Raw genomic sequence first — 26,532 nt, forward strand, 5'->3', positions numbered from 1 at the left:
CGTCCATACTACGAACGGCTGCTCAGCCCCCTCCAACCAATATCCCCATTCTTCCAGTGCAGTCTTTACAGCCAACAGCTCTCGATCGCCCACTGAATAGTTCCGTTCTGCTGGAGACAACTTTTTGGACAAATATGCACAGGGATGGATCTTGTCGTCTTTACCTGACTGCTGGGATAACACGGCCCCTATGCCGGTGTCCAAGGCATCCACCTCAACAATGAACTGGCTGGAGTGGGAGGGAAGAGTCAGCACGGGAGTTGTGGCAAAGCTCTGCTTCAGACGCTGGAAGGCTGCATCCGCTTGTGGAGACCAGGAGAACTGAACCTTAGAAGAGGTAAGAGAGTGGAGAGGAGCAGTAACAATACTGAAGTTCCTAATGAACTTGCGGTAAAAATTGGCAAACTCCAGAAAACGTTGAACATCCTTGCGGGTAGATGGAGTGAGCCACTCCATCACTGCCTTGACTTTCTCTGGGTCCATCTTCACCTGTCCCTCCCCAATAATATAACCCAGAAAGGAAACAGAACTCCTGTGAAATTCACATTTTTCAGCCTTCGCAAACAGTTGATTTTCTAGCAATCTCTGGAGAATGTGTCGTACAGCTTGCTCATGAGAGGTCAAATCTGGAGAAAATATCAGATGTCATCCAGGTAAACATACACACATCTGTTTATGATATCCCTCAAAACATCATTCACCAAGGCCTGAAACACAGCAGGTGCATTAGTTAGGCCAAAAGGCATCACCAAATACTCATAATGTCTGATGGGGGTGTTAAAAGCAGTTTTCCACTCGTCCCCTTCTCTAATTCTCACCAAATGGTATGCATTGCGGAGATCTAGTTTGGTGAAAACCTTAGCCCCCTGGAGCTGATCGTGAGCCGAGGAGATCAGTGGGAGTGGGTATCTGTTCTTTACCGTGATGTTATTCAGACCTGTGTAATCTATGCAGGGCCGGAGTGACTTGTCCTTCTTATCCACAAAAAAGAATCCTGCCCCTGCAAGTGATGAAGAAGGACGGACTATGCCAGCCTTAAGAGCAGCGTTTATGTAATCCTCCATTGCTTGATGCTCAGGGGTCGACAGGGAGTATAACCGTCCCTTAGGAATGGGGGCACCTGGGAGAAGGTCTATGGCGCAGTCATAGGGCCTATGAGGTGGGAGAGAACTTGCTCTGGATTTACTGAATACCTTTTTGAGATCAAGGTAGCATTCTGGCACACCCGAGAGATCTGGATACTCTGTCAGTGCCCGCCCCTGAAGCAGACTCCATAGCACTGGATGTGGCTGGAGCAGGGAAGCAGTTCTGCCTGCAGCTCTCCCCCTAACTCAGCACTCTGCTGGTGGCCCAGTCCATACGAGGGTTATGCTGTTTTAGCCATTAATGGGTGGTGAGAGGAGTGATACAGGTGAAAAGTCATTTGCTCTGTGTGACCCCCCTAGTACACCACTGACACCCGTGAAGTCTGGTGAGTTACGGTGCACAAGAGGCGACCATCTAGAGCTGTGGCCGACAGAGGCTGAGGAATGGGCTGGCTAGACAAGTTAAGGCTTTTAGCTAGTTCATAGTCCATCATGCTAGTGTGGCAGCATAGCCTATGTGTTGCACATAATATACCTTGAACGCACCCTGATGGCCTGAAAGCCTATCCATGAGCAGGGGCCCGTATTTAAGACGGCCCTCTCCCCTGCTCTTGCGCTTTCCGCATCGCTTCCGGTAAGAGGCCGGCTCCCTTTTCACCACAGCGTGTGTGCCGCTGTGTGTGCTGCTCCGTGCCACTCCTATGTGCTCCCATTTGGTTGTGGTAAGTGTCCTCTCTCTCTGCGTTGTGATGTTTGCATTTAGACGGCTAATGCTAGTCATAGGAAATGCTGATGTCTGGATCTGTCCCTCTTGTCCTCCCTCCTGTATGAGTGTGTGTGCGCACACTTCTGCTGAAGGTATGTTCTGTCTCTTTTGCAACTGCAACATTTTCGGCTTAATTGAACAGTATGTTTTGGTTAGGTGAAACCACAGATCGGACTGCTGCTGCTTTGTCTCGGCTCTATTTCCAGCTTGTTTCCCGTCTTGCCTGCTTTGCTGCTGCTCTGCTGCTTTACCTGCTGCTTGGGTGGCGTTTTGACTGTTTGCATCTTTCGACTGACCTTTAAAGCTATTGGCTTTCCAAAAGACTTTTTGCTGCAGTCTACCTGAAGCAGTCAGGTTTCCACAGCATCTCTGCATGGCATTGCTACACATCCTTGGACTGAGCTTGGTTTCCCCTCTTAATGATTTAATTGTATGAGTGTGAGGTGTGGGTTGTATAAATTAAATTTGGGTTAATTACTTAGGTTATTAATTTCTATTTCTTTTCTTTGGGTTCCTTTGATTGGTGTCAACCTGATTTCCTTTGTTTTTCTTGTGTTAAATGATATTTTGAATTGTGTATTTTCTTTGAATTAGGTATTTTGTTTTGATTTCTATTGGGCAGTTATCATTTGGATATTTAAAAGGTTTTTAGTTCTTTTGTACATCTCTGTTTTCTAGGTTTAACCTGCCCATTAATTGTTGTTTATTTCTTTTGTTTGAGTTGCAACTCCCCTAATTATATTTTATTCCTGTTTCAGTTGTCGGAGGCCAGTGGTGGTGGCGGTGGCGGTGACTGGTGGTGGTGTACCCTCGTTTGATGTGCTGTGCTCCCTGGTGTTGGTTACTTCAAAGCGTGTGTGTGTGGGTGATTTATTTCTATTTACTTATTATTTATTTATTTTGGGTGAACCACTCCCCGTTCACTAACACTTGTCCACCTAGTTTCCCTTCCCCTTGTGTGAATGATTTTGATTATTATTTATTTTAACTGATTGTAATAAAAGATATATTTTTATACCTTGAACCACGTCTCTTGCCAAGTGAATAGAACGAACCTGTGTGTCTAGTATTTAAAACCAAAATTCTCTGGGTGAAATTCCCAGGATGGCGTTGTTGTGCAACAGTGTAAATTTCTCTCAAACATATTTGACGTCTGTTAGTGTAATTATTCACCCTACCCTCGCCACACTAGCATCAGCACCCGAGTCCCCCAGAGCTGGACGGCTGAGGGAGAGAGAGTCAGAAGTGAGAGTGAAGGGCGTTAACTGTCTTTGCCTGATTCTTATAGTTAGTAATGCTCACCAGGGTCCTGACTGAAGAGCTGAAAGAAGATCTTTTCACTGGACAACAGGCAACGAAATGACCCAGCTGGCCACAGTAGAGGCATCTCCCTTCATTCACTCTGCCAGTCGAGTGGGTCCAAGCTGCATGGGTTCCGGGGTTTTGATGAACTTGATGACCAGATTCGGCGATGAGGAAGAGCTGGGGTTCGATGCTGGTCCTGGAGCATGCGGGTCCGGTGACGCTCCGCTAGGTGAGGGAAACTAAAGCATCCAACTCAGGGTAGATCTAAGGGGGTCAGATGGTCCTTGATAGATTCAGATAAGCCGTTAAAAAAGGCGTCTGCTAAAGCTGGCTGATTCCATCCACTGTCTGCTGCTAGTGTGCGAAATTCAATGGCATAGTCTAAGACTGATTTTCTGCCCTGCTTCAGGACCACCAGAGCCTTTGCTGACTCCCTGCCGGGAATGGTAGACTGAAAAATTTGTTTAAAATTCTCTAAAAATAGAGGCAGCGAGTTACAGACTGCGGATCTGCGAGTCCATTCTGCTGTTACCCAAACCTTTGCACGACCAGAGAGATAGGATATGATATAGGGTATCTTGGCACGGTCGGAGACAAAGGCTGACGCTTGAAACTCAAAATGCAGCTCACATTGAGCCAGGAAAGGGCGACAGTCGCCGGACTCACCAGAATAGCGTTCAGGACTGGACAGGCGCAGCAGCTGCGAATCTCGGGGTGCTGCAGGTGGAGCAGGACTTTCAGGTGGTGCTGCAGTGGCTGTTTCAGTACCTGGTGCACGAGTAGCTGCAGTCTGCTCAAGCACCTGGAGTTGATTGATGACATAGTTCAGTTGAGCAGACAGAGTGGCACAGGCAGCCTCACTATTCCTGGAAGACTTTGTCACTTCCTGGCGAACCATTGCAAGTTGCTTCTCCTGGTGATGTAGCTTTTGTCCTTGTACCTGTAACGCAGCACGAACAGGATCTGACTCTGCTGAGTCCATGTCTTGGCCAGATCATACTATCAAGCACAGAACAGGTGGACTCAGAATGCAGAGACAGGGACAAAGACAAGGAGAGTTTGGTAGTCGTTTACTCAGTCCAATTTCAAAAATAAATCCAATCCACGGGGCAGAGGTACAAAATCACTAGGCGAGTACTCTGTATCCAAAAGGCAAAAACTGGTCAATAACACAAGGGATATAGATATATACATAGAAACAGATGCTGGAACACTGACAGGAATCTGACAAGACGATCTGGCACAGAAGGGAAAAATCCCACCACATATATACACTGAATGATAACGAGACACAGGTGTATTACATTAGGGGAAGGGAGGCAATCAACAGGAGGGAAAGAAGCTAGACAATACAAGGAAGAACACACACCAAAATAAAACAGGAAGTAGATAAGACACAAATGCAAAACCTACCAAAATATATTACAAAACTACCCGGGCCCTGACACAACTGAGTATATCAGTAATTATCAGGTGTATGGTCAGTCTCCAAAGTGCCTAACTCCAATGAATTGGTTGATTTCGTTCTCACCTGGGAACTGATATATCTGGTAACCTAAAGATGTTCTTTAATTTGATCTTTTTTTCATATATCATTATTATCACCTATAACATATTTTATCCCTCTCTCCCCATTTTCAAATGTAATGTAGTAACACGTTTACTCAGAAACATTTTAACTGACTTACTTTGTTCTTTTGCCTGAGAACATTTTTACACAGTGATTTACTTCTACTGATGTCTTTTCACTAATAGTAATGACGCTGTTCACATGTTGACATGCTGACGTGCTGATGTCAGTGTGGTGTCCCCTCAGTCCGTTTTTGTTACTGGTAGAGTTTATTGCTGCTCTGTCTGAACACAGTTAATGTTGCTGTTTTTTTCGTCACAGTGTCTAACTACCTGCTGTACATTCAAACTTACACTAGTTCTGGTCCAGCGCTTCTGGTCTCAGAGCTCTCTGCTCCTTTCAACGACTTTCAGTAACTCAGCAGTTGTTTACATGCTATTCAGAACTGCTAGTTACTTTAGCTTAACAGATGGCACTAGCTTCTCTGTCTCTCCCTCTCTCTCGCTCACTCTGTGTGTTATTGTTGTAACTGCAGCAGACATCTCACACACACACACACACACACACACACACACACACACACACACACACACACACACTAGTAACGCAGTGTCCTGGGAGAAATGGACTTCTTATTGGCAAATTAGACTCATTACCAATTATTTGGTTGATTTTGTTGATGTCACCCAATCTAGCCCTGAACATTCCACACAATACACACCCATTATAAACTGAAATGATCATAAAAAAGTCTGAAACGTAAACTGCGATAAATCAAAAACTGTACAAGATATCAAAAAGTTGAATTCAGGCTAAATAACTGAAAGTCGTAAGACCCGTTTAAAGTTTAAATGAGGTTCAAAGAGGAGAAGGTTTTCAAGGATTTGAACATTCTCTCCAGTGACTCCCATTGTAAAAAATCCAACAAAATTATTAATATTTCCAAAATTTTCATTTTTTGATCTGACAACATATAGTGGGTTGCTTCAATCAGCAATCCCAACAATAATAATAATAAAGAGAAACTGACAACAACATAAACAATCCCACCAACTAAAAAATGCATTTCTTGCTGAAAATGCGTGTGATTGCTGAGAGCTGAATGAGATTGCTGAAGCAATGCTGAAGAAGCTGAATCAATGCTGAAGTAGCTGAAGCAACTGCTGAAGAAGCTGCCGCAACTGCTGAAGCAATGCTGTAGCTGAACCAATAGCTGAAGTAGCTGAAGCAATAGCTGAAGATTGAAAGCAGACCTTGTAAGCTGGAGGTTGAATGTCCTGAAACAGTTGATGTAAGGTGTAACAAACAGCACAAAACTGTACAAAATATACAAAATGTAAAAACCAGGTTAGTTGAAAGATAAATAGCCTAAATTGGTTGAAAATAAAAACCAAAGAAAGAAGAAATGTACAATTGAAAACTTGTAATGTCACACCTGAAGGAGATTACTGACACAATGCTAAAATGGTTGAAAAAGTACCTCATATTAACTGATGAACAGTGCTTTGAAAAGTTAGATGCAAAAATGTTAAACTGGAGGAGCTGAACTCCGTTATCTGCAAAAGCTGAGAACTGAAACATGTTGTTGTCATGTTGTCTCCCTCTATGAGTACTAACTTGTAAATAGCTTTCTGTCAGTGCATGTGTCTGTGTGTTTGTGTGTGTGTCCCGTGTGTGTGTGTCAATGTATATGTGTCCGTGTGTGTGTGTAACTGGTTTGTGCGTTTGTATGTGTGTGTGTCTGTGTCTGTTTGCGTGCGTGAGTCTGTGTGTTTCTGTTTGTGTGCCTTTCTATCTGTCTGTGTGCCTCTCTCCTTGTCTGTATTAATGTGTGTTTCTGTGTCATTTAGAATGACAAACTGAAATTAACTGCAGAATGCTTCCTGATTACAACTGGAATTAAACATTTTTCCAGTGAAAACAGTTTAGAGATGTGTAAATAATTTTCTGTATTTAGTGTTGGTGCAGTCTGTAGCGGGATTTTGATAGATATGTCAGCAAAGTGGTTGATAAACACCACAGATATCAGAGGAGTCTACAATCAGGTAATTTGAGCTAGTTGTGTATCCCTCCCTGCACTCAGAGGTTGCCATGGTGACAATGTTGTCCGTCTGTCTGGCTGCATACCTTTCTTTATCTCTGAAAAAGGTAGCACCTTGAAAACACTGGGTAAGGTAATTCACCAATCAGAATGAGCTCCAAATGTAATCCACCAATTAGAATATATGTAATGAGGAGTCAGTTAAATTGAAAACTGAAATTAACTGCCAAAGGTTTCCTGAATAAAATTGTGTCTATCTACCTGCCTGTCTCTGTACCTGTCAACCTGTCTATGTGTCTGTTTTTGTGTGTGTGTGTGTGTGTGTGTGTGTGTGTGTGTGTCTCCAGTTCGTGTATGTGTGTGTTTCTGTGTCTGTGTCTGGTGTGTGTGTGTGTGTGTGCGCGCACGTGTGTCTATCAGTCTGTCTGTCTGTGTACCTGTCTGTGTCTGTCTGCCTGTGTTTCTGTCTGTGTACCTCTCTGCCTGCCTGTATTTATGTGTGTTTCTGTGTCAGTTACAATGACAAACTGAAATTAACAGCTGAAGGCTTCCTGATTAAAACTGGACTGAAACATATTTCCAGTGAAACCAGTTGAGATGTGTATAAATCATTGCAGAGATTGATAAACACCACAGATATCAGAGGAGTCTCTAATCAGGTAATTTGACCCAGATGTGTGCCCCCTCCCTCCACTCAGAAGTTGCCATGGTGAGAATGCTGTCTCACTGGGTGCCCACCTGTCTTTCTCTTTGAAAAAGGTAGTACCTGAAAAACACCGGTAGGTAATCCACCAATCAGAATGAGCTCCGAAGGCAATTGACTAATCACAATGAGCGCCAAAAGTAATCCACCAATTAGAATACAAGTAATGTGGAGTCAGACTGATTTCAAACTGAAATTAACAGCCAAATGTTTCCTGAATGAAATTGTGTCTATCTACATGTCTATCTGCCCGTCTTTCTATCTACCTGTCTACCTTTCTATGTGTCCATTTCTGTGTGTATGTACCCATGTGTGTGTATATGTGTATCTCCAGTTTGTGTGTGTTTGTGTGTGTGTGTGTGTGTGTGTGTGTGCTGTGTGTGTGTGTGTGTGTGTGTGTTTGGGTGTGTCTGTGTGTGTAAGAGAGAGTTTCTGGCTGTTGAAGACACAGAGTTCATACAAATCTATGGGAGAAAGGGGTCATCGAACATCTCAAACTCCTGCCATCTAATACAAAATGGTACATACAGTAATATCAGCAAAATTATCACATGGTCAGCGCCACAAGACTTTCCTGAATGCCTCTATGTGGCTTTGGTGTTTCTAGAACCAAAGGGTCAGTTCTGGTTTTCTCCTGAAATCCGCTCCCGAATTTGTATTGCAGACTATGGGAGAGTTTGAGGGAGCTTGCATCACTTGGAGGGTCACATTTCAAATTTTGTTAGTCTTTGTGCTGAGGTAGATACTTTATATGTAACAGGGGAAATTTGTCTACTAATGAGGAAGAAAATATTTGAGTTACAAGGATTTTTTTCAGAAAATCTTTAGAGCTTCTCCCACTCTAGCGATGATGTCATCCATTCTAGCCCCGAACATTCCGTGCAATACACACCCATTATAAAAACAAAAATGTAATGAGAAAAGCATGAAACTAAAACTGTGATAATTCAAAAACTGTTGAAGAATATCAAAAAGTTAAAGTGTGAATGAAGTCTGTAGCTGAAAGTATGCTGAAGTAGTTGAAACTTAAAGAGGCTGAAGTTTTCAAGGATTTGAACATCATCTTCATTCATTTGAATTGCAAAAAAAATTTATCAGAAGCTAAATATTTCAAAAATTATTAATAATATCAAAATGTTGAATACATCCAATAATCTACAGAAGAGCCAAACGTTTTGATAGTTGAAAGGTTTCTGTAGGACAAAGTATGAAGGAGTAGATAGATAGATAGATAGATACTTTATTTATCCCCTAGGGGAAATTCATGTGTCCATTATCTCATTGTTGATATTAATAATAATAATAATAATAATAACAGTTGCTGATAAATAAACAATAATAATTAGATTAGTCCACTTCCTTTGGCTGAGATGTTGTATAGCCTGATGGCAGTGGGAACAAAGGATCTCCTGAACCTCTCTTTTCTGCAGTGCGGTGAGATGAGACGTTTGCTGCACCTTTAGTTGCTTTTCTGTCCTGCCAGAGTGTTGTGGAGAGGGTGGTTGGTATTGTCCAAGATGGCTTCCATCTTACATTGCATGCATCTCTCCACAACAGTCCTGATTGAGTCCATACTCCTGCCAAGCACAGACCCTGCCTTTTTTACCAGCTTGTCCAGTCTCTTTGTGTTCATGTCGGACATGCTGCTGCCCCAGCACACTCCTGCATAAGAAAAGTACACTGGCCACCACTGACTGATAAAACATGTGCAGCATTTCACTGCAGATATCAAATGACCTGAGCCTCCTGAGGAAAAAGAGCCATCTCTGCCCCTTCCGTAGATGGCATCCGTGTTCATGGACCAGTCCAGTTTACTGTCCAGGTGCACACCTAGGTATTTATAAGTGTGCAGCACCTCAATGTCCCTCCCTCGAATGTTGACTGGCTGAAGGGTGGGCCTAGACCTCCGAAAGTCCATGACCATCTCTTTGGTGTTGGAGGTGTTCAGAAGGAGGCAGTTCTTGTCGGCCATCGTCAGATCCCTGTACTCTTCCTCCTTCCTGTTCCTGATAAACGCCATAATAGCTGTGTCATCCGAGTGTTTCTGGATGTGGCAGGACTCAGAGTTGTATTTAAAGTCCGCCCGTATACAGGGTGAACAGGAATGGAGCCAGAACAGTCCCCTGTGGGGCCCCAGTGCTGCTCATCACTGTCCCTGAGACACACAAACCTGCACAAACCTGAGCTTCTCCCTGTCTCCATCCCTGAAGGCTTCTTTTTTCTGGTTGAGGAGAGTCTTGATGTTACTGGTGATCCAGGGTTTGTTGTTGGAAAGCAGTGTACAGTTCTTGCTGGTATTACAATGTCCATACAGAAGTTAATGTAGTCCGTGGTACATTCAACCATTCTATCAAGGTCAGGGTCCTTGCTTTTATCATTTTCCTGTGACTCCAACAGGACATTCCAATCTGTGCACTCAAAACAGTCTTTTAGACACTCACTGGCCTCCAGGGTCCAGTTCCTGAATGAGCGGGTGGTTGCAGTCTGCCTCAGTACACAGGGCTTGTAGGAAGGCCAGATTATGATCTGATTTGCCAAGTGGTGGTAGAGCTGAAGCAGTGTAGGCCTCCTTAACATTTGCATACAACAGATCTAATGTCTTATTTTCCCTTGAATGTAAACAACAATGGCGACAATGTGTGAGAACTCCCTCTGTACATAGTATGGTCTAAGACCAACTGCCAACAGTTCTATATGCCAACAGCAGATCTTCTCCTTCACTGTGATGTGGCCGGGGGTTGCACCATCTATTGTTCACAAGCAGAACCAGTCGTCCACTTTTAAATAGTAGAAAAAAATTGAATGCAAGCAGGAAAGCCCTGAACAAACTGAACGTTCTGATATATGTATATACTTTGTAGCACAAAGTATGAAGGAGTAATTAGCTGCCATGGAGTAATTAACTGCCATGGAAGAAAAAGAATAATAATAAAGATTTGAATAACAATAGCTGATGCTGAGGCATTCACACTAATAAAGAGAAACATTTTTGACCTGACAACAACATATACTGGGATTGCTTCGTTCAGCAATCCCACCAATAAAGATGCCTCAGCATTCACACTAATAAGTATGCAGAATGATAATATATGCCTTCAATGCATTGCAGGCACATAATACGTAATCACCTAATAAAACTAATAAGATCAAACATTGATCTTCTGTGTATAAGACACATTTTAACTCTGGGTAACAGATAAATATACAGTCACACGCAAATAAAGAGCTGTAGGCCTGAAACTACTGCTGCTGTTCATCTTCTCGCCTATAGGCGGCACATGTCGCAAGCTGTATCTCTCCACCTCTACTCATGGTTCCAGTCTACTCTCAGGCCAATGAGTAGAGGCACAGCCGTGACGTCGGCTGTCATCTGTGTTGGGGTGATTACGTGTAGCTCAGCGGCTAGCAGCAGCTAGCTTGTCAGACGGGACAACAGCAGTGGGTTAACGTCGACAGAGACAACGTTAGCTGTTTTTGAGTGTGAAGAGAGAAATGGAGAGAATGGCTATTGAGCAGCCAGAAACGACGCGGACGGATATTATTCAAAGCTAATATGGTAAGAGAAAGACGACTTCAGAGAACGAGGAAGCTAACGACAGCTAACAGCACCCAGCGGCGGTAACGTAACTCTCATTGTTATGGCTAGAAGAGTTAGCTGGCTAGCTGTCTGTTAAAAACAGTCCGACAATGTAATTGTACATTTAGTAATGCGGCTAACACGGAGAAGACACCGTGGAGCCGGTACTTTGACTTACTAGTCACACGTTAGCCGGAAGACTGAGTTAACATTCGGAACTCACTGTAGCTCAGCCATGGAAACACATTTAGTTTCCAAGTCTGAAGAATCTTTTTTAAAATCTACGATAATTTTGAATGAATTGTATAATTACTCTAGTGTCAGATGTTATGAACTCTACAATAAGACCAATGTTTAAAGGACTGAAAATGAGCATTCAGAAGTGTTCCATCTGCCTGGAGTTACAATATGATCAGCAATCTTTATTACAGTTGTTGAATGTATTTTGTCTCTGAAGACAGTGTGACAAACACTGAGTGTTTTTCCAGTTAAATACCTAAATACCTAAATACCTAGCATCTAACAAATAACAGCTAGATCCATTGCTGGAAGTGATCTACAGAGTAGACAGACAAAACAAACACAACCAAAACATCTAGCTGTCATTGATATGTCAAAGTAGGCTGCCTGATATACTGTATGATGATGATGATGATAGATAGATAGATAGATAGATAGATACTTTATTTATCCCCTAGGGGAAATTCACGTGTCCATTAGCTCATTGTTGATAATAATAATAATAATAACAGTTGACAATAAATAAACAATAATAATTAGATTAGTCCACTTCCTTTGGCTGAGGTGTTGTATAGCCTGATGTCAGTGGGAACAAAGGATCTCCTGAACCTCTCTGTTCTGCAGTGCAGTGAGATGAGAGGTTTACTGCACCTGTATCTGCTTCTCTGTCCTGCCAGAATGTTGTGGAGAGGGTGGTTGGTATTGTCCAAGATGGCCTCCATCTTACATTGCATGCGTCTCTCCACAACAGTCCTGAGTGAGTCCATACTCCTGCCAAGCACAGACCCTGCCTTTTTTACCAGCTTGTCCAGTCTCTTTGTGTTCATGTCGGACATGCTGCTGCCCCAGCAGACTGCTGCATAAAAAAAGTACACTGGCCACCACTGACTGATAAAACATGTGCAGCATTTCACTGCAGACGTCAAATGACCTGAGCCGGCTCTGCCCCTTCCGGTAAATGGCATCCGTGTTCAGGGACCAGTCCAGTTTACTGTCCAGGTGCACACCTAGGTATTTATAAGTGTGCACCACCTCAATGTCCTTCCCTTGAATGTTGACTGGCTGAAGGGTAGGCCTAGACCTCCGAAAGTCCATGACCATCTCCTTGGTCTTGGGTTAGGGTTTCCTCTTCCTTGCCGTTCATGATACCTGCCATGATAGCTGTGTCATCCAAGTATTTCTGGATGTGGCAGGACTCAGAGTTGTATTTAAAGTCTGCTGTATACAGGGTGAACAGGAACGGAGCCAGAACAGTCCCCTGTGGAGCCCCAGTGCTGCTCATCACTGATAATAATGGATGCAAAAAGAGTGTGTTTTGATATTGTTGTTGGGCTCATTACACCAATGTGACATTGTTGTCAATCTTGCCACATTAACAAGTATCTCTTTCTTTTTCTAGATGTAGCAGGATGAGATTTCCAGTACAAGTTTCTGTTGAGTGGTTCTGCATCAGAATGTGTTTCAGCTCTCAGAACAAAGAGCCATAAACTCTACATCACATGAAGTCACTTACTCTTAACAGCCTGGAAACTGCACTGAAAAAGAGATACTGAAAGGGCAGACATGTTTGCCAAGTTGAAGAAGAAGATTGCAGAGGAGGCAGCAACAGCACCACGGAGTGGTGTCCGTATACCACGAACCATTAGTAAGGAATCCATCACCTCGGTGGGGGCGGATTCGGGGGATGACTTTGTAAGTACTCTGTGAAATTAACAACCGTCACTAGCCTGGTTTATTGTGATTTTCTAGATGGTTTGTTATATTTTATAATCAGCCATTTTTTGGATGTTGTGTTCTGTTAAGATCTTTTTACACAGTGTAAAACACTCACAACCCCTGGTCTCTGCCACAGGGCTTTGACAGTGTTTAATATTATTATCATTATTATTATCAATTTTCCTCATAGAGCGCTTTCCAGGATACTTGAAACACACTTTCCACAAAAGACGAAAAAAGTCCTAAGTTAGAGAACGCACACACAAGGGGAGATGAAGTAGCAGTGGCCAAGTATTTGTTGGTCAGCTTAGTTAAAATAGTTCAGTATTTAACTGATGAATATTAATCTAACATTTTGTAATAGTTAGACTCGTTCCTGACTTGTTCTTGCTGGATCATTATCATCAACCTGTAGAACATCCTTGTAGTGCATCGCTAAACTAAAGTGTAGCTTTAAACCAGTTACTGACTGTTAGCGCTAAAAGCTGTTTACATACCAGTCTAGAAGAAACACTGTGAAAGCATCACAATTTATTCCTTTACTTACTAACAGCTGTGTCCATTTTGCCTCTATTACTATCCCTTCTTTTCTTCCACTGAAGTTAGCATGCTAACCAGCTAGCCCTGGTCCAGTTGCCTTGTCTCGTCACTTTCTGATACTGGGTCACTGTAGCTGCTCAGAGGGCGAGTTATAACCTCCACCTCTCTGCAAATTGAGCAAAGATTTAAGATAGCACGTATTGATGAATAGGCCCCGCCCACTTTCATCAATCAATATGGCACTTAAGATTTTTGTTAATACTCACCTCCAGAACATGTGTACCAATTTTGGTGAAAATTTGTTCACCAGATTTTGAGGTACTATTATTGGTGCCCCCTAGAGTTCTGTCTCTAAATGCTTTGGAAGGCCAGCTCCCTGTCCTGACCCAAAGATATGGAATATGGAATGAGTGAGAAACACGAAACTTACTTACTTATGAAATAACTGGAAAGGATGTGTGCTACTGCCCCAAGAAGTATGAGTGCAGTCGACCACATGGTGCTGTAATCAAGGCGCAAAAATCCTATTTTCAAAAAGGCCATGCCCCTCACACCATTTGTGTGTGGTTTGTGGTCACACCTTGACCATTAAAGTCAGCCTGGATTGAAAAACAGTAAAATGAATAGCACTTTCAAGTTTAGCAACACCATTTGATATGATTTCTGACAGTTACCAGGTTAGAAGAGTAGCCAGGGATTTTCTTTAACAAGTTACCACTGAAATGCTTTGATGTGTTTCTGTCTGTGACCAGTATCCCCAGTATCAACTGTAGAATAACACTGTGTGTGCGTGTCTCCAGGCGTCTGATGGCAGCAGCTCCAGGGACGACCTGCCCGCCCAACTCCTCAGGAGGACCAATCGGATCCGGAAGCTGGAGGCCAAGCTCTCAGGTAGGACACGTTAGGTTGAGTTTAAGCAGCTGACCCCTCCCCCAAGCCTCCCACCCCCCCACCCCCCAGGACCAGAGAGATCTAATCCTGAGCGCAGCTTATAGTAGTGATGCTCAACAGATCCTGTCTTCTGTAATGTAATAACATCAGAGTCACATGATGAAAGCTGAAGCATTAACCTGTTAAGTGTTTTTTATATTTTTACACTGTATTATTTCACCTGTTAGAGAAGCAGTAAACTATCACGTAAAAGCTTTAACGCTTTTATTTTGTCTTCATCCATAATGAGTAAAAACACTTTGGTTTAAGAGCAGGACCATCAGAAATATAGAGACAGGGCTGTGTGTCTGAGTGCACAGGATACATACAAACACACAGCAGACACAGCACTGGAATAACACTGGTCCTGATCCTGGACTGTTGCTTTTCCTTAACTTTGTCTTGAGCAAGTCAGTTGCAGTAAGACAGCATCTTTTTGTTAATCTATTGTCTATTGTTAATCTATATTCTAGTGACTTTCCATCTATCTGTATATCTATTGTTAATATATCAATATATCAGAAATTACTTTTCATTCATACCATCTAAATTCACCAGAGAAATCTGAATGTGTGTTTGCAGTTTCCTCTTCCTTTTTTAAATGTTTTAAACTCTTTGAACTGACCAGACTCCAAGTGTTATAAACTGCACCACAGATCAGAGGTCAGTCATGGTAGGAACTGTTATAATTATATTATATTTCATAAACAAATATTATTATCGTCTGATGTCTCATCGTCTCACAAACAAGATGTCTGAGTACACCTTCAGAGAACTTCTTCAAATTTGGCACAGACATTCACTTGGACTCACACTGATGAAATGACTAGATTTTGGTGGTCAAAGGTCAAAGGACGAGGTTACTGTGACCTCACAAAACACTTAAGAATTAATTCACTAATTTTGACACAATTTAACACAAATGTTAGACAGTATAAAATAATAAAGTGATGAAATTTTATATTCATAAGGCAGGGCTTAAGGTATTCCAGCACCGTGCCGGATCTCCAGTGTATCGCTGTGAGAGAAAAAATGAAAAGTCAATACACTTGTTATGGATACGGTTTATCATTTTCAAAGTAATAAAGAGGAACGCAGCTCTCACTCTCAACCTAACCAGACACTGAACCTAACTAATTCTACTAGCCAATCAGAAGCAGAGTGGGGCGAGTCTTGGCAACACTGGCAGTGTAGGAACCAGTGGCTTGAAAGAGCTGGGCGCTTGTTTCTGCATGGTGTGCTCGAGGAACCTACTAACTGCCACCAGCGGTAAATAAGTGCTCTCTCGTCATGAATTGGACCCCAGTCATAAAGCTGCTGTCCGCGCACTCCAACATACAATTACGTTACTGGGAGCGACAGTTACGGTTGACACTCAGTCATCAATGACTGACCATGTCTGTAGTCAAAAAATACTCACAATTAATTTGTTTACAATCCAAAAAGAATGAAGAAATAAGTGATTGTGGCCTTCTTGATTTCACTTTAAACTCCAGTTTACCAGTTCTTTAAGCACTTCAATGTTACTGTATTTTTTTTTTATCTTATGTATTTATTAATTTTTCATTAATTATTTATTTCCCATTATTATCTGTTTTTCAGAAGGAAACACTTAAACTTTGCTATAGTATTGCAGTATTGTTTACAGTTTTCTTTTACATTGCACATACTTTTATAGAGAATAGAGAAAAATGGCCCAAAGCACATATTCTATATGTGAAAATCTTTTTTTCCAAATTATAATTAAACAATAAATTTTTTAAATAAATACATTAAACAAGTTTTTCAAAATTGCTTGCACTTTAGAGCTGTTGCATTGTCACTGTTGACATATAGTATTTTTGAATAAATAAATAATAAATAATGTGACCCCTACTACACACTGCTGTTTGTCAGAAACTACTGGTTTAATCTCTAACAATGTGGTGTATTTTAAATGTAATTAGTAGCTAGTAGTAGCTCAGATATGATGAAACAGCCAAAAGATGTAACACTTAAAGTGTATTATTGTGATGAAAAAGTAGTTCAATAATATAAAAAGTTAGTGTGGAGCCTGTCAGCTGATTTTAATCCTCTACTCAGTATAAGAGCTCTTCTTTCCTTTGGGTGGCTTATGTGACTTCCTGAGAAAAGGTTAAAGGTTGCACAGTGGCTGCATGCCTTTGACCAGTATGGTTTTCTCAGATAAGAAAATCATTAGTAGTTTTACCTTCCATTATTTCTCAATCATGTTCTCCCTTTTGTTTTCTCCCTCTCCTTTTGTTCACTCTCTCCTGCCTCTTTACCGTCATCTGCCTGTTCCTCCTCCCTGTGTGTGTGTGTGTGTGTGTGTGTGTGTGTGTGTGTGTGTGTGTGTGTGTGTGTGTGTGTGTGTGTGTGTGTGTGCGCGCACTGTTTATACCCCATCCCATCACCCTACTTCCCAACACTAGACTACGCTGAGCAACTACGAATTATGCAGAAGACCAAGGACAAGCTTGAAATTGCATTAGAAAAGCATCAGGATTGTACGTACCTCTACTTGCCTCCCACTTCGCTTCCTCTCTCTCATCTGTCTGTCACCTGTAGCAATCATCACCTAGCACCTATCGCTTCATCACGACAGGCTTCTGTTCTAGATGCTAGTATGCTGGGCTTTAGAGGTTTGCTTTGGGAGCTCTGGACGCTTTTCCCCTTTGAAAATCCACCCACAGATCTTTTCCACTGATATTTATTCAGCACATTGATTCAGAGGTGTGTGTGTGCACTGCCTTCACTCTGTCTGCTCCACACATGTCCCACAGTGTGGTTGTACAGCCATGGCTTTCAGTTCAAGAATTACACACCCATTATTTAAATATTCTTAGGATACACTGGTATTTTTTCATCCTATGATGATGATCTTTGAATGTTAACTGTTCATACTGAACTTGTGGTCTTGAGGTAGAGTCCTGGAGATGATCAGATCACTCTGCACGGCGCATCTGAATGTGTATAAATACCTTCACTGACACTGGGAATGAAATTAATATTTGATACTGCTTTTCATTTGTTATCGACTTTGTCTTTTCACTCATGCAGCAGCTGGATGAAGTCAGGAGTGCTGTGGTTTTCCTTCCCCCAGTAAACACAGATTCAAAATCAAGATAAGGTGGTGTAGTCACAAAGTATCTTTGATGAATGAGCCTCAAACTTTTTTCAGTACGATTAAAATACCAAATGATTGTTTTGTTTCTGAAATGCCTCCAGTGGACAGAGTGATGCAGCTGGATCCAGTGGACATGGAGGGTCATCAGTAGGTTATCAGATGAAGTCCAGCTTCCCTGCTACCCTTCTGATCTTTGTTGGTTGGCTTTTCTCAGTTCTGACTTTAACACGTTAGTTCCTGGTAACGAGCTCTGAGGAGTGAGAGCTGGTTGTTGTTGTTATACTTCAGTGTTGTGATGAACGTTACAGCTTCTACAGTCTTTAGGTTTGATCCTCGTTTTTTTCAGGGTGGATTTTCTTCTTAAATATCTTATATATTGTGATGTTGGCGTTTCCGTCCTTATCATTTGCCATGCATCGCTCGTCTCTGCCTGTCTCTGCTTCTGAGATGAACACACTTCTTAATCTGACTCTAACTTTTCACAGCTACTAACGGTGCCACCGTCTGTGCTGTTTGATACTGCTGTTCTCTTCAGCCGCATACAAACTTCTCTGTGGTTTCCTCTCTGTTTCTCTCCTTCACTGTCTCTGCACAGCCTCCATAAAGAAACTCCAGGAGCAGAACGAGTCTCACCAGGCCAGCAGAGCCAAAATGGCGGAGGGGATGGCTCTAGCACTGGAGAAGAAGGACCAGGTAAAGTCTCTGTCCACCACACACCTCAGTGCTGATGAGTGCCTTGTGTACTTATGTTTTTCTCTTATTTACCTGCAGGAATGGATGGAGAAGATGGCCAATGTGGAAAAGGTGAGTCCTTTCAGTTATATGCTATTTGAAGATTTAAAAATGTGACTTTTTTTCAAATATGGAAGCAAAAGCAGAACAATACTCAAAGTGGCTGTTTGCTGCAGTTCAGATGAATTCTATTGTGTTTGGGCTGGTGTGAAAGCTGAAGAACAACCAAACAAAGACCCTGAAAAGGAGCGTGGTTGTTGGTATGATTGTTGGTGTTGTGAAAGTAAATCCATCCATCCATCCATTATCTTCTGCTTATCCGGGGTCGGAAAAGCAAAGATGCAATTCTGAGGTACCCAAAGAGGACATACTCCTCACCTCGCCTGCGACTTGAGATCCTGTCCATGAATATCACAAACAGGATTGGAGAGAAGGGACAACCTTGGCAGAGTCCGACATTCACTGAAAACCTGTTTGACTTTGTGCCGAGAATGCAAACACAGCTCTGACTTTGGTTATACAGGGCCTGAATAGCTTGTAGCAATGGGCCCGGTATCCCATACATACGGGGAGGGGGACATGGTCATAAGCCTTCTCCAAGTCCACAAAACACATGTAGACTGGCTGGTCAAACTCCCATGCCCCCCTCAGTGCTCTTGCGAGGGTAAAGGGCTGGTCCACTGTTCCACAGCCAGGATGGAATGTGCATTGCTCCTCCTGAGTCTGAGGTTTGACGATCAGTCCCAGCCTCCTTTCCAGCACCCTGGAGTTAACTTTCCCAGGGAGGCTGAGAAGCTTGATACCCCGATAATTGGAGCACATCCTCTGGTCCCCTTTTTTTATAAATGGGAACCACCAACCCGGTTTGCCACTCCACAGGTACTGTCCCAAACCTCCAGGTGACATTGAAGAGTCGTGTCAGCCAAGACAGCCCTCCAATGTCCAGAGCCTTCAGCATCTCAGGGCCGCCGGGGAGCTTCTTAACTTCCTAAGCGACCTCTGCCAGGGTTATTGATGAGACTTCACCCGAATCTTCAGACTCTCCCTCCTCCACGAAGGACATGCTGGCTGGGTTCAGGATTTCCTCAAAGTATTCTTTCCACTGCTCAATGACAGTCCAGGTCAGCAGTTCTCCCCTACTGAACACAGCCTGGTTAAAGCCCTACTTCCCCTTCCTGAGTTGCCGAATGATTTGCCACAACTTGAGGCCAACCGAAAGTCCTCATTCATAGCTTCCCTGAATTCCTCCCACACCTGAGTTTTTGCTTCTGCAACTGCAGAGGCTCCCACCATTTTGGCTACCCGTTAACTATCTGCTGCTTCTGGAGACCCCTGGGCCAGCCAAGCCCTCAAGGTCTCCTTCTCCAGCGTTTCCCTTACCACTGGAGTCCACCAGCGGGTTCTTAGGTTGCTGCCTCGACAGACACCGACTACCTTGAGGCCACAGCTCCCTAACTGCCGCTTCTGCAATAGCTTTGACCATGACCCACTCAGACTCCATATCCACAAAAACACGATGAGATGTGAACATTAATTTAAGGAAACTTTTCAAGAAGCTGGGTGTGCTTGGATGTAAAAGAGATAATTTTCATCTGTAGAGTTGCCACCTTTTATGTGAAAAAGGTGGCAACTAGTTTGGTTTTACTTGACATTACATTATTCACAGCACTTTGAGGACGTAACATGGGACAAATTGACATTTTATTTTCAAATACGAAACAATCCCGTATTATACGGGATGGGTGGCAGCCTTATTCACCTGTTTGAAGAGCTGCAAAATCAGGTTGCTGCCTCCCTCCGCAGGCAGAAAATCCAGTGTGTTCGTGTTCTTCTTTGGTAATTTCGAATGGCTCTGCCTGACGCATGGACTACGATACAGCGCCACTACATTGCCGTAGTGGCGTATAGCCGCAATTGCAGTTACAAACGTCAAATCCACCAAGAAAACAAGTACTAGAATTGGCCACCTCCCAATTCTCTATACGGGAAAAACCCTGACATGGTGTTCGTTATGGCCAAACTATGACCAGCACAAAAGTCCAATGACATTGCACCACTTGGGTTCAGATCAGGGAGGCCATTCCTACCAATCACGCCCCTCCAGGTTTCTCCGTCGTTGCCCACATGGGCGTTGAAGTCCCCCAGCAGAACTATAGAGTCCCCAGGTGGAACCCTTTCCAGGACCCCACCCAGAGAATCCAAGAAAATCTGGTACTCTGAGCTGGTGTTTGGTGCGTAAGCACCAACAGTCAGAGCCTCTCGTTCCCGGGGAACTCCCAACACTGCGCTGCTCTACCGGGGGTTTGTGACTATCTCCACACCTGGCGAGCACCTGTCACCCTGGGCAACTCCAGAAAAGGAGAGAGTCCAGCGCCTCTCCAGGGCCCCTGCTATGCGTGGAGGTGAGCCCCAACTATATCTGGTTGGAACTGCTCCACCTCCTGCACCAGCTCAGGCTCCTTCCCCGCCATAGAGGTGACTTTCCATGTCCCTATGACCAGTCTACAAAACAGGGAGTAAGCATGACCCGACCCCGAAATCCATCCCTAACCTTACCCTTGACCTTGGGAGACCCTACCAGGAGCTAATGCCCCTGACAACACACCTCCCAGGATCACCGGGAAACACAAACCCCTCCACCATGTTAAGGTGGCAATTCTCAAAGGGGGTTGTGAAAGACTTAAATTCAAAAGTGAAACCGCGGTTAAATACAACTGATGAGAAATTATCTGCTGATCCAGGCAGGAAGTGACCAGAGGTGTGTTAGATTGTTTCAGTAGTTCTCTCACAAAAAAGCACATGAGATGAGCATAATGAAGCAGCCACACACCACACCACAAAGTGAACATGTCTGTATAATTACTGTAGATAGTGCACCTTTATGCCTCTTGGCACAAATATTCACCTTGACCCAAGGATGAACTGATTAGAATTTGGTGGTCCAAGGTCAAAGGTCAAGATCACTGTGACCTCACAAAACATGTGTTTGGCCAGAATTCATCCACTAATTATGACACAATTTAACTCAAATGTCTATAAGGATAAAATTAAGTGGTCGAAGGTGAATTTAATTGTGACATCATAATGTTCTGTCCATTATTCAACACTGTGACTATGTTTACTGGAACTTGACTGATTGGTGGAGGAAACAACCAACAACCACCTTACTTTGTTTGTAATAAACCATAGTGAATATGAATGGATTAGAGCAACAAAGAAAAAAAACCTTTGCTTCTTGGTCAAACAAGCAAAGAAATGTGAAAACACACTTAAAGTTGTGTTTACATTCATCCTCGAGCTTTTAAAGGTATATTAAATCCATCATTCTTTACATCAGTGTCTTCTTCTCTGTCTTTGCGGTGCAATGCTGCGTATATTGGTGTGTTACAGCCACCTGTTGTTCAGTGGGATAATGTGACGCCACTGACCATGAATCCGTAATCTGCACCCATCATGTGTGTCGAAACTGGGACTCACTCATAGGAAAACCTACTACTATGAGTTAAAACGTCCATATTTTAAATACAGACCTGACACTGGACAAAGCTGTTGTGCATTGGTGTAACTGTTGTGTTTGTTTAGGACAAGGCTGCCCTGTCAGCACGACTAGACGAGACGATGGAGCAAAGCTTAGCACTCTTCCAGAAAAGAGATGACCTGGATGAACTGGAGGGCTTTCAGCAGCAGGAACTCGCTAAGGTTAAACACATGGTGCGTACATGTGGAGTTCCTTGGTTAGATTTGAAGCATCTCTTAAAAACAGTAATGCTGTGTGAGATTGAACTGAAACCTTGAAACAAGTGAAGAGAGACAGAAGTGATTTAAAGTCAATGCAGTGTGTGAGCCTCAGTGTGCAGGACAGGAGAGTCTATTTTTATGTGTTTGCAGTGTCATGTTATTATAGCAGCTCTTTCTTTAGGTCATGGTTTGTTATTTCCTCTCTCATATTGACCAGCTGCTGAGGAAGGAGGAGCAACTGAACCAGCAGGAGCTGCATCTCCAGCAGAAGGAGGCCGAGGTTCAGTCTGCAAAGCGAGGCCTGTCCGAGGCTCGAGGGAAGCTTCAGGCTCTGGAGCAGCAGCACGAGGAGAGCTGCAGACTCAACTCTGAGCTGGAAATAGAGCGGTAAGTCAGCTCCATGTTTGTGATATTATGCCATCATTATGAGTAGTGTAGAGTTGTATAATGACACCTTTTATCACAGCCTTTCACAGTATTTCTGTATTGTCAGATAGATATGCTCTTTAAAGAAATGAATAATTGAATTCATGGAAGAGGAAAAGAAAAAAGGAAATTTGTTATGGTCTGTTTGTAAAAGAACAGAGACAAAGTGCATGTGATTTGATTTGTGCAGAGAGGATCTTTTGCTGCTCAGCGAGGAGGCGGAGAAGAAGATAAGTGAGCTGGAGGGACGATGCCAGGAGCTGCAGTCAGTCATCCAGCAGGTCTCTGAAGACTTCCAGAAGGTTGGCTGTTGAACAAGCCGCACCAAACAATTATACTTTAAACATATTCATTAAAAACACAAGAATACAACAAGTTTGTGAATTTTTGTTTTTCAGTCTCAGAGCATGGTGTCAACTTTAAAGATGTCGCTCCATGATCTACAGACCGAACATGATGCCCTGAAGCTGCAGCAGCACAAGGTTAGAACATAATGAGTTGAACAAGTTATCATAATAATAATTATTACCACAAGTGGCAATACGCGGGTTCTAGCCATTTTTGGAATCAACTGAGAGAAGCAGCCGAATTTTAGCTAATTAATGCTTTGGCGGGCCTACTCCCCATAACCTGTAGATATCTACCAAGATTTATGATGATGGAACAAATGTTTAATAAGGTATGGCCAATATTAGCTAAGCCCCGCCCTTCGCAAAGACTCTTTGGTCGATGGCGGCCATGTTTTTTTAACCGATCTCGCTCATTTGTAATAGAAATGTGCCTCTTGGTCACACAAGACGGTCTACCAAATTTGGTATTAATAAAGTATAAATTCGAAAAGTTCTATTTATTTTACTGTTTTTAATGTTAAGCTAATTAGCTCAACATGCATATTGGTAGTCACTATTATCGCAGAGGCTTTTTGTAGAGAATATTGACCTGTAGCTGAGAGGTAATTTGAAGACGGTAGGACTCTTGGTGTGGCAGGGGCGGTATTTCAAATTTTTCACAGTTTTTACTGTAAATTACAACGCCAACATATCCCCGAATGGGATCATATTTTTTGTGAAGCATTTACACACCATGTGGAGATATGATACTAATTTATGTGTGTCTGGCTTGTTCCATATTCATCTCTCAAGGCCGTTGACCAAATTTGGTGTTTCTAATCTCAAAATTCATAAAGTTTTATTAATTGTACTGCTTTTCAAATTATGCAAATTAGCAAAAAATCTATCCAGGTGCACTTTAATTGTCCAAGAGGCTTTTGTGTATAACACATTGAGCTGGACATGTGTGTCAAACTTCAAGTTAATCAGACAAATGGTGTGAGGGGCGTGGCCTTTAGAAAATGACTTTTTTGAGCCTAAATTACAGTGCCACCATGTGGCAGAAGTTGATCTGCAACAAAGTTATACCACTATATACCATCTAAGATTGAACTTTGATGACCTACCTTACCTCTCACCTTTTTGAGACTTTTATATTGAAAGTGTCTTCGTTTCTGTGTTTGGCAGTATAAATTGCATAAGGTTTTGTACAACAGAGCCAATAATTCCCTCTTACCATGTTGAGACTTTTATTTTTAAGGTTTATCCAAATCGTGGAGATGCTGTTTGTGTGTTTTTGTCTATATGTGTGTGTGTGTGTGTGTGTGTGTGTGTGTGTGTGTGTGTGTAGCGGTAGAGCAGCCCAACAGAACCTCCAGTAAGTTCTTTTTACCTGGTTGAGACTCTTATTTTGAAGGTGAATATCAAAAAAGTAAGATGGTGTTTTTGTGTCTGTCAATGTGCGTGTGTGTATTGTTGTGTGTGGCAGTAGAGCTATCTACCAAAGAGCCTCCAAAAAGCTTGTGTTACCAGGTTGAGACACTTATTATGTCTTTCTATATAAATGTGTGCGTGGTGTTGGGAACTGCGTTAGCTTAACCTTCAAAAAGCCTTTTGAAGTTGTCAGGACAGGCCAAAATGACCTCACAATAATGGATTTAAAAAAAATTGTCCTCACAATTATAGTGAGACACGAACACATATGCAAAGAACCACACATCAACATGCACACACAAGTACACACAAATACACCATGTGAATTTATCTTAGAGTTGCTCTCATACCTGAGTTAAAAGGCTAAGAATTAATGAGTTTAATTAGCCAATCAGAATCAGCTTTGCCCATTGCTGCCCAGTAACACTTGCTCCTGAATTTGTTTTCGAGTCAATGGGAGAGGTGGAGGGTACTCCCATCACTTCCTCAAAAACTGTAAAAAATATCCGAATGAGACCAAAACTGGGTAATACTGGGGAAAAAAAAACACATTTTGATATTGAAATTGTCAATGAAGGTTTGAAATTGTGAGATTTCAAAAGAGCTTGTCTCACTTATTTTGAGGAAAATTTTCAAGGATTGCAGTTAGAGTGCGCAGTTAGCTCCGGTTAGCGACTGGAGCTGTTCCTAAAGACAGCAGACATCGCTGAAGATGTAATAAACAATCCTCTACACTGAAGTTGCAACAACACTGCATCAAACGAGGGACAGAGATGGAGAGAGAGAGAAACTAGTGCTAACTGCTAAGCTAAAGTAACTAGCAGATCTGAATAGAATGTAAACAACTGCTGAGTTAGTGAAAGTCGCTAAAAGGAGCAGGGAACTACTAACTTTTGGAGCAGAACTAGTGTAAGTTAGAATGTACAGAAGATAGTTAGACACTGTGACGAAAAAAACAGCAACATTAAATGTGTTCGGACAGAGCAGTAAAAAACTCTACCAGTATCAGAAACAGACTGGAGATGGGACACCACACAGACATCAGCACGTCAGCATGTCAACATGTGAACAGCGTCATTACTATTAGTGAAAAGACATCAGTAGAAATAAATCACTGTGTAAAAATGTTCTCAGATGAAAGAACAAAGTAAGTCAGTTAAAATGTTTCTGAGTAAACGTGTTACTCTGTTTCATGTGAAAATGGGGAGAGGGGTAAAACATGTTATAGGATGATAATGATATATGATAAAACAATAAAATTAAAGAACATCTTTAGGTTACCAGATATATCAGTTCCCAGGTGAGAACAGCAATGAAATCAACCAATTAATTGCAGTTAGGCATTTTGGAGCCCGAGCATACACCTGATAATTACTAATACACTCAGTTGGCAATTTATTATTGAAATAGTTTTGGACAGTTGTTGATTCAGTTGATCACTGTGGAGGATATAGTGTATATTACATTATACAGAGGTGTTTCTGTTATTTAGCCTACCTTCAGTGATAAAAAATGGGGTGGTGGGGGTGAAGGGTGTGTGTCTGTGTATTGCAGTGTATGGGAGAGCTACTATGATGAACAGTTCCATGTCTGCGTCTGTATTTACTGTTGTACTGTCTAGTCTGAACTGTAATCTCTCTCTATGAGTACTAATTTGTAAACAGCTTTCTGCATGTGTGTATGTATGTGTATATTTGTGTGTGTGTGTGTGGCTTTGTCTGTGTCTGTAAACATCACAGAGATCAAAGAGTCTCTTAATGAGCTGGTTCCACTACCTGTGTCTAGCTGGAAGACACAGATCTGACTCAGATCTGGGTGTGATTTTGGCTCGGCGAGCCTCTCAAACGACGATTTGTGAAAAAACGGTAACTCTTATCAGAACCATGAGTAGACCATGGCCGGCACAAGATCTTCTTGTGGACACAGGAGCGAGTTACAAAAAAATATCACTTCTGCATTTTTGTATTGCAGTTGATGGGAGAGGTTTAGGGTAGTGATGAACATTCTGTGTTATATACACACCCATTATAAAGTCTGAAACAGTCTGAAATTAACACAAAACGTAAACTGTGATTTTGTGTACACCGTAATAGTTGTCAAAATACAGATTTAACCCAAAAGAGTGTTATGACCCGTTTAACATTTGAACACAGCAGTAGAGCTCCAAAGTTGGTCGTTTTGAAGACCTCTCCCCATTCATTCTCTATGGGAATTTTTTCGCCTTTCGTCGCCATTTACATAGCCATGGTTACTCAGATCACTTAGAAAAGTCA

The 26,532-nt window shown here is 42.4% G+C and overlaps 1 protein-coding gene across 5 annotated transcripts in view; it reads left to right on the top strand.

Moving 5' to 3' along the window:
* Nucleotides 1–10,858: 10,858 nt before the first annotated feature.
* The window catches only part of golga1 (golgin A1), a 33,291-nt gene continuing 17,617 nt past the window's right edge, over nucleotides 10,859–26,532 (top strand). Inside the window, exons 1-10 of one of the 5 annotated variants that reach the window (XM_022746487.1) lie at nucleotides 10,859–11,026; nucleotides 12,687–12,979; nucleotides 14,344–14,434; nucleotides 16,906–16,980; nucleotides 18,196–18,293; nucleotides 18,372–18,404; nucleotides 21,915–22,043; nucleotides 22,288–22,457; nucleotides 22,687–22,798; nucleotides 22,895–22,978. In XM_022746487.1, coding sequence (XP_022602208.1) covers nucleotides 12,851–12,979; nucleotides 14,344–14,434; nucleotides 16,906–16,980; nucleotides 18,196–18,293; nucleotides 18,372–18,404; nucleotides 21,915–22,043; nucleotides 22,288–22,457; nucleotides 22,687–22,798; nucleotides 22,895–22,978 — 921 coding nt within the window. In that variant the 5' untranslated portion in view covers nucleotides 10,859–11,026; nucleotides 12,687–12,850. The remainder of the gene's footprint in view (nucleotides 11,027–12,686; nucleotides 12,980–14,343; nucleotides 14,435–16,905; nucleotides 16,981–18,195; nucleotides 18,294–18,371; nucleotides 18,405–21,914; nucleotides 22,044–22,287; nucleotides 22,458–22,686; nucleotides 22,799–22,894; nucleotides 22,979–26,532) is intronic. The other 4 variants (XM_022746504.1, XM_022746495.1, XM_022746521.1 and 1 more) reach the window with 4 other exon arrangements.

Source organism: Seriola dumerili, unplaced genomic scaffold, assembly GCF_002260705.1.
Source record: "Seriola dumerili isolate Sdu_G_001 unplaced genomic scaffold, Sdu_1.0 BDQW01000008.1, whole genome shotgun sequence".
NCBI lineage: Eukaryota > Metazoa > Chordata > Actinopteri > Carangiformes > Carangidae > Seriola > Seriola dumerili.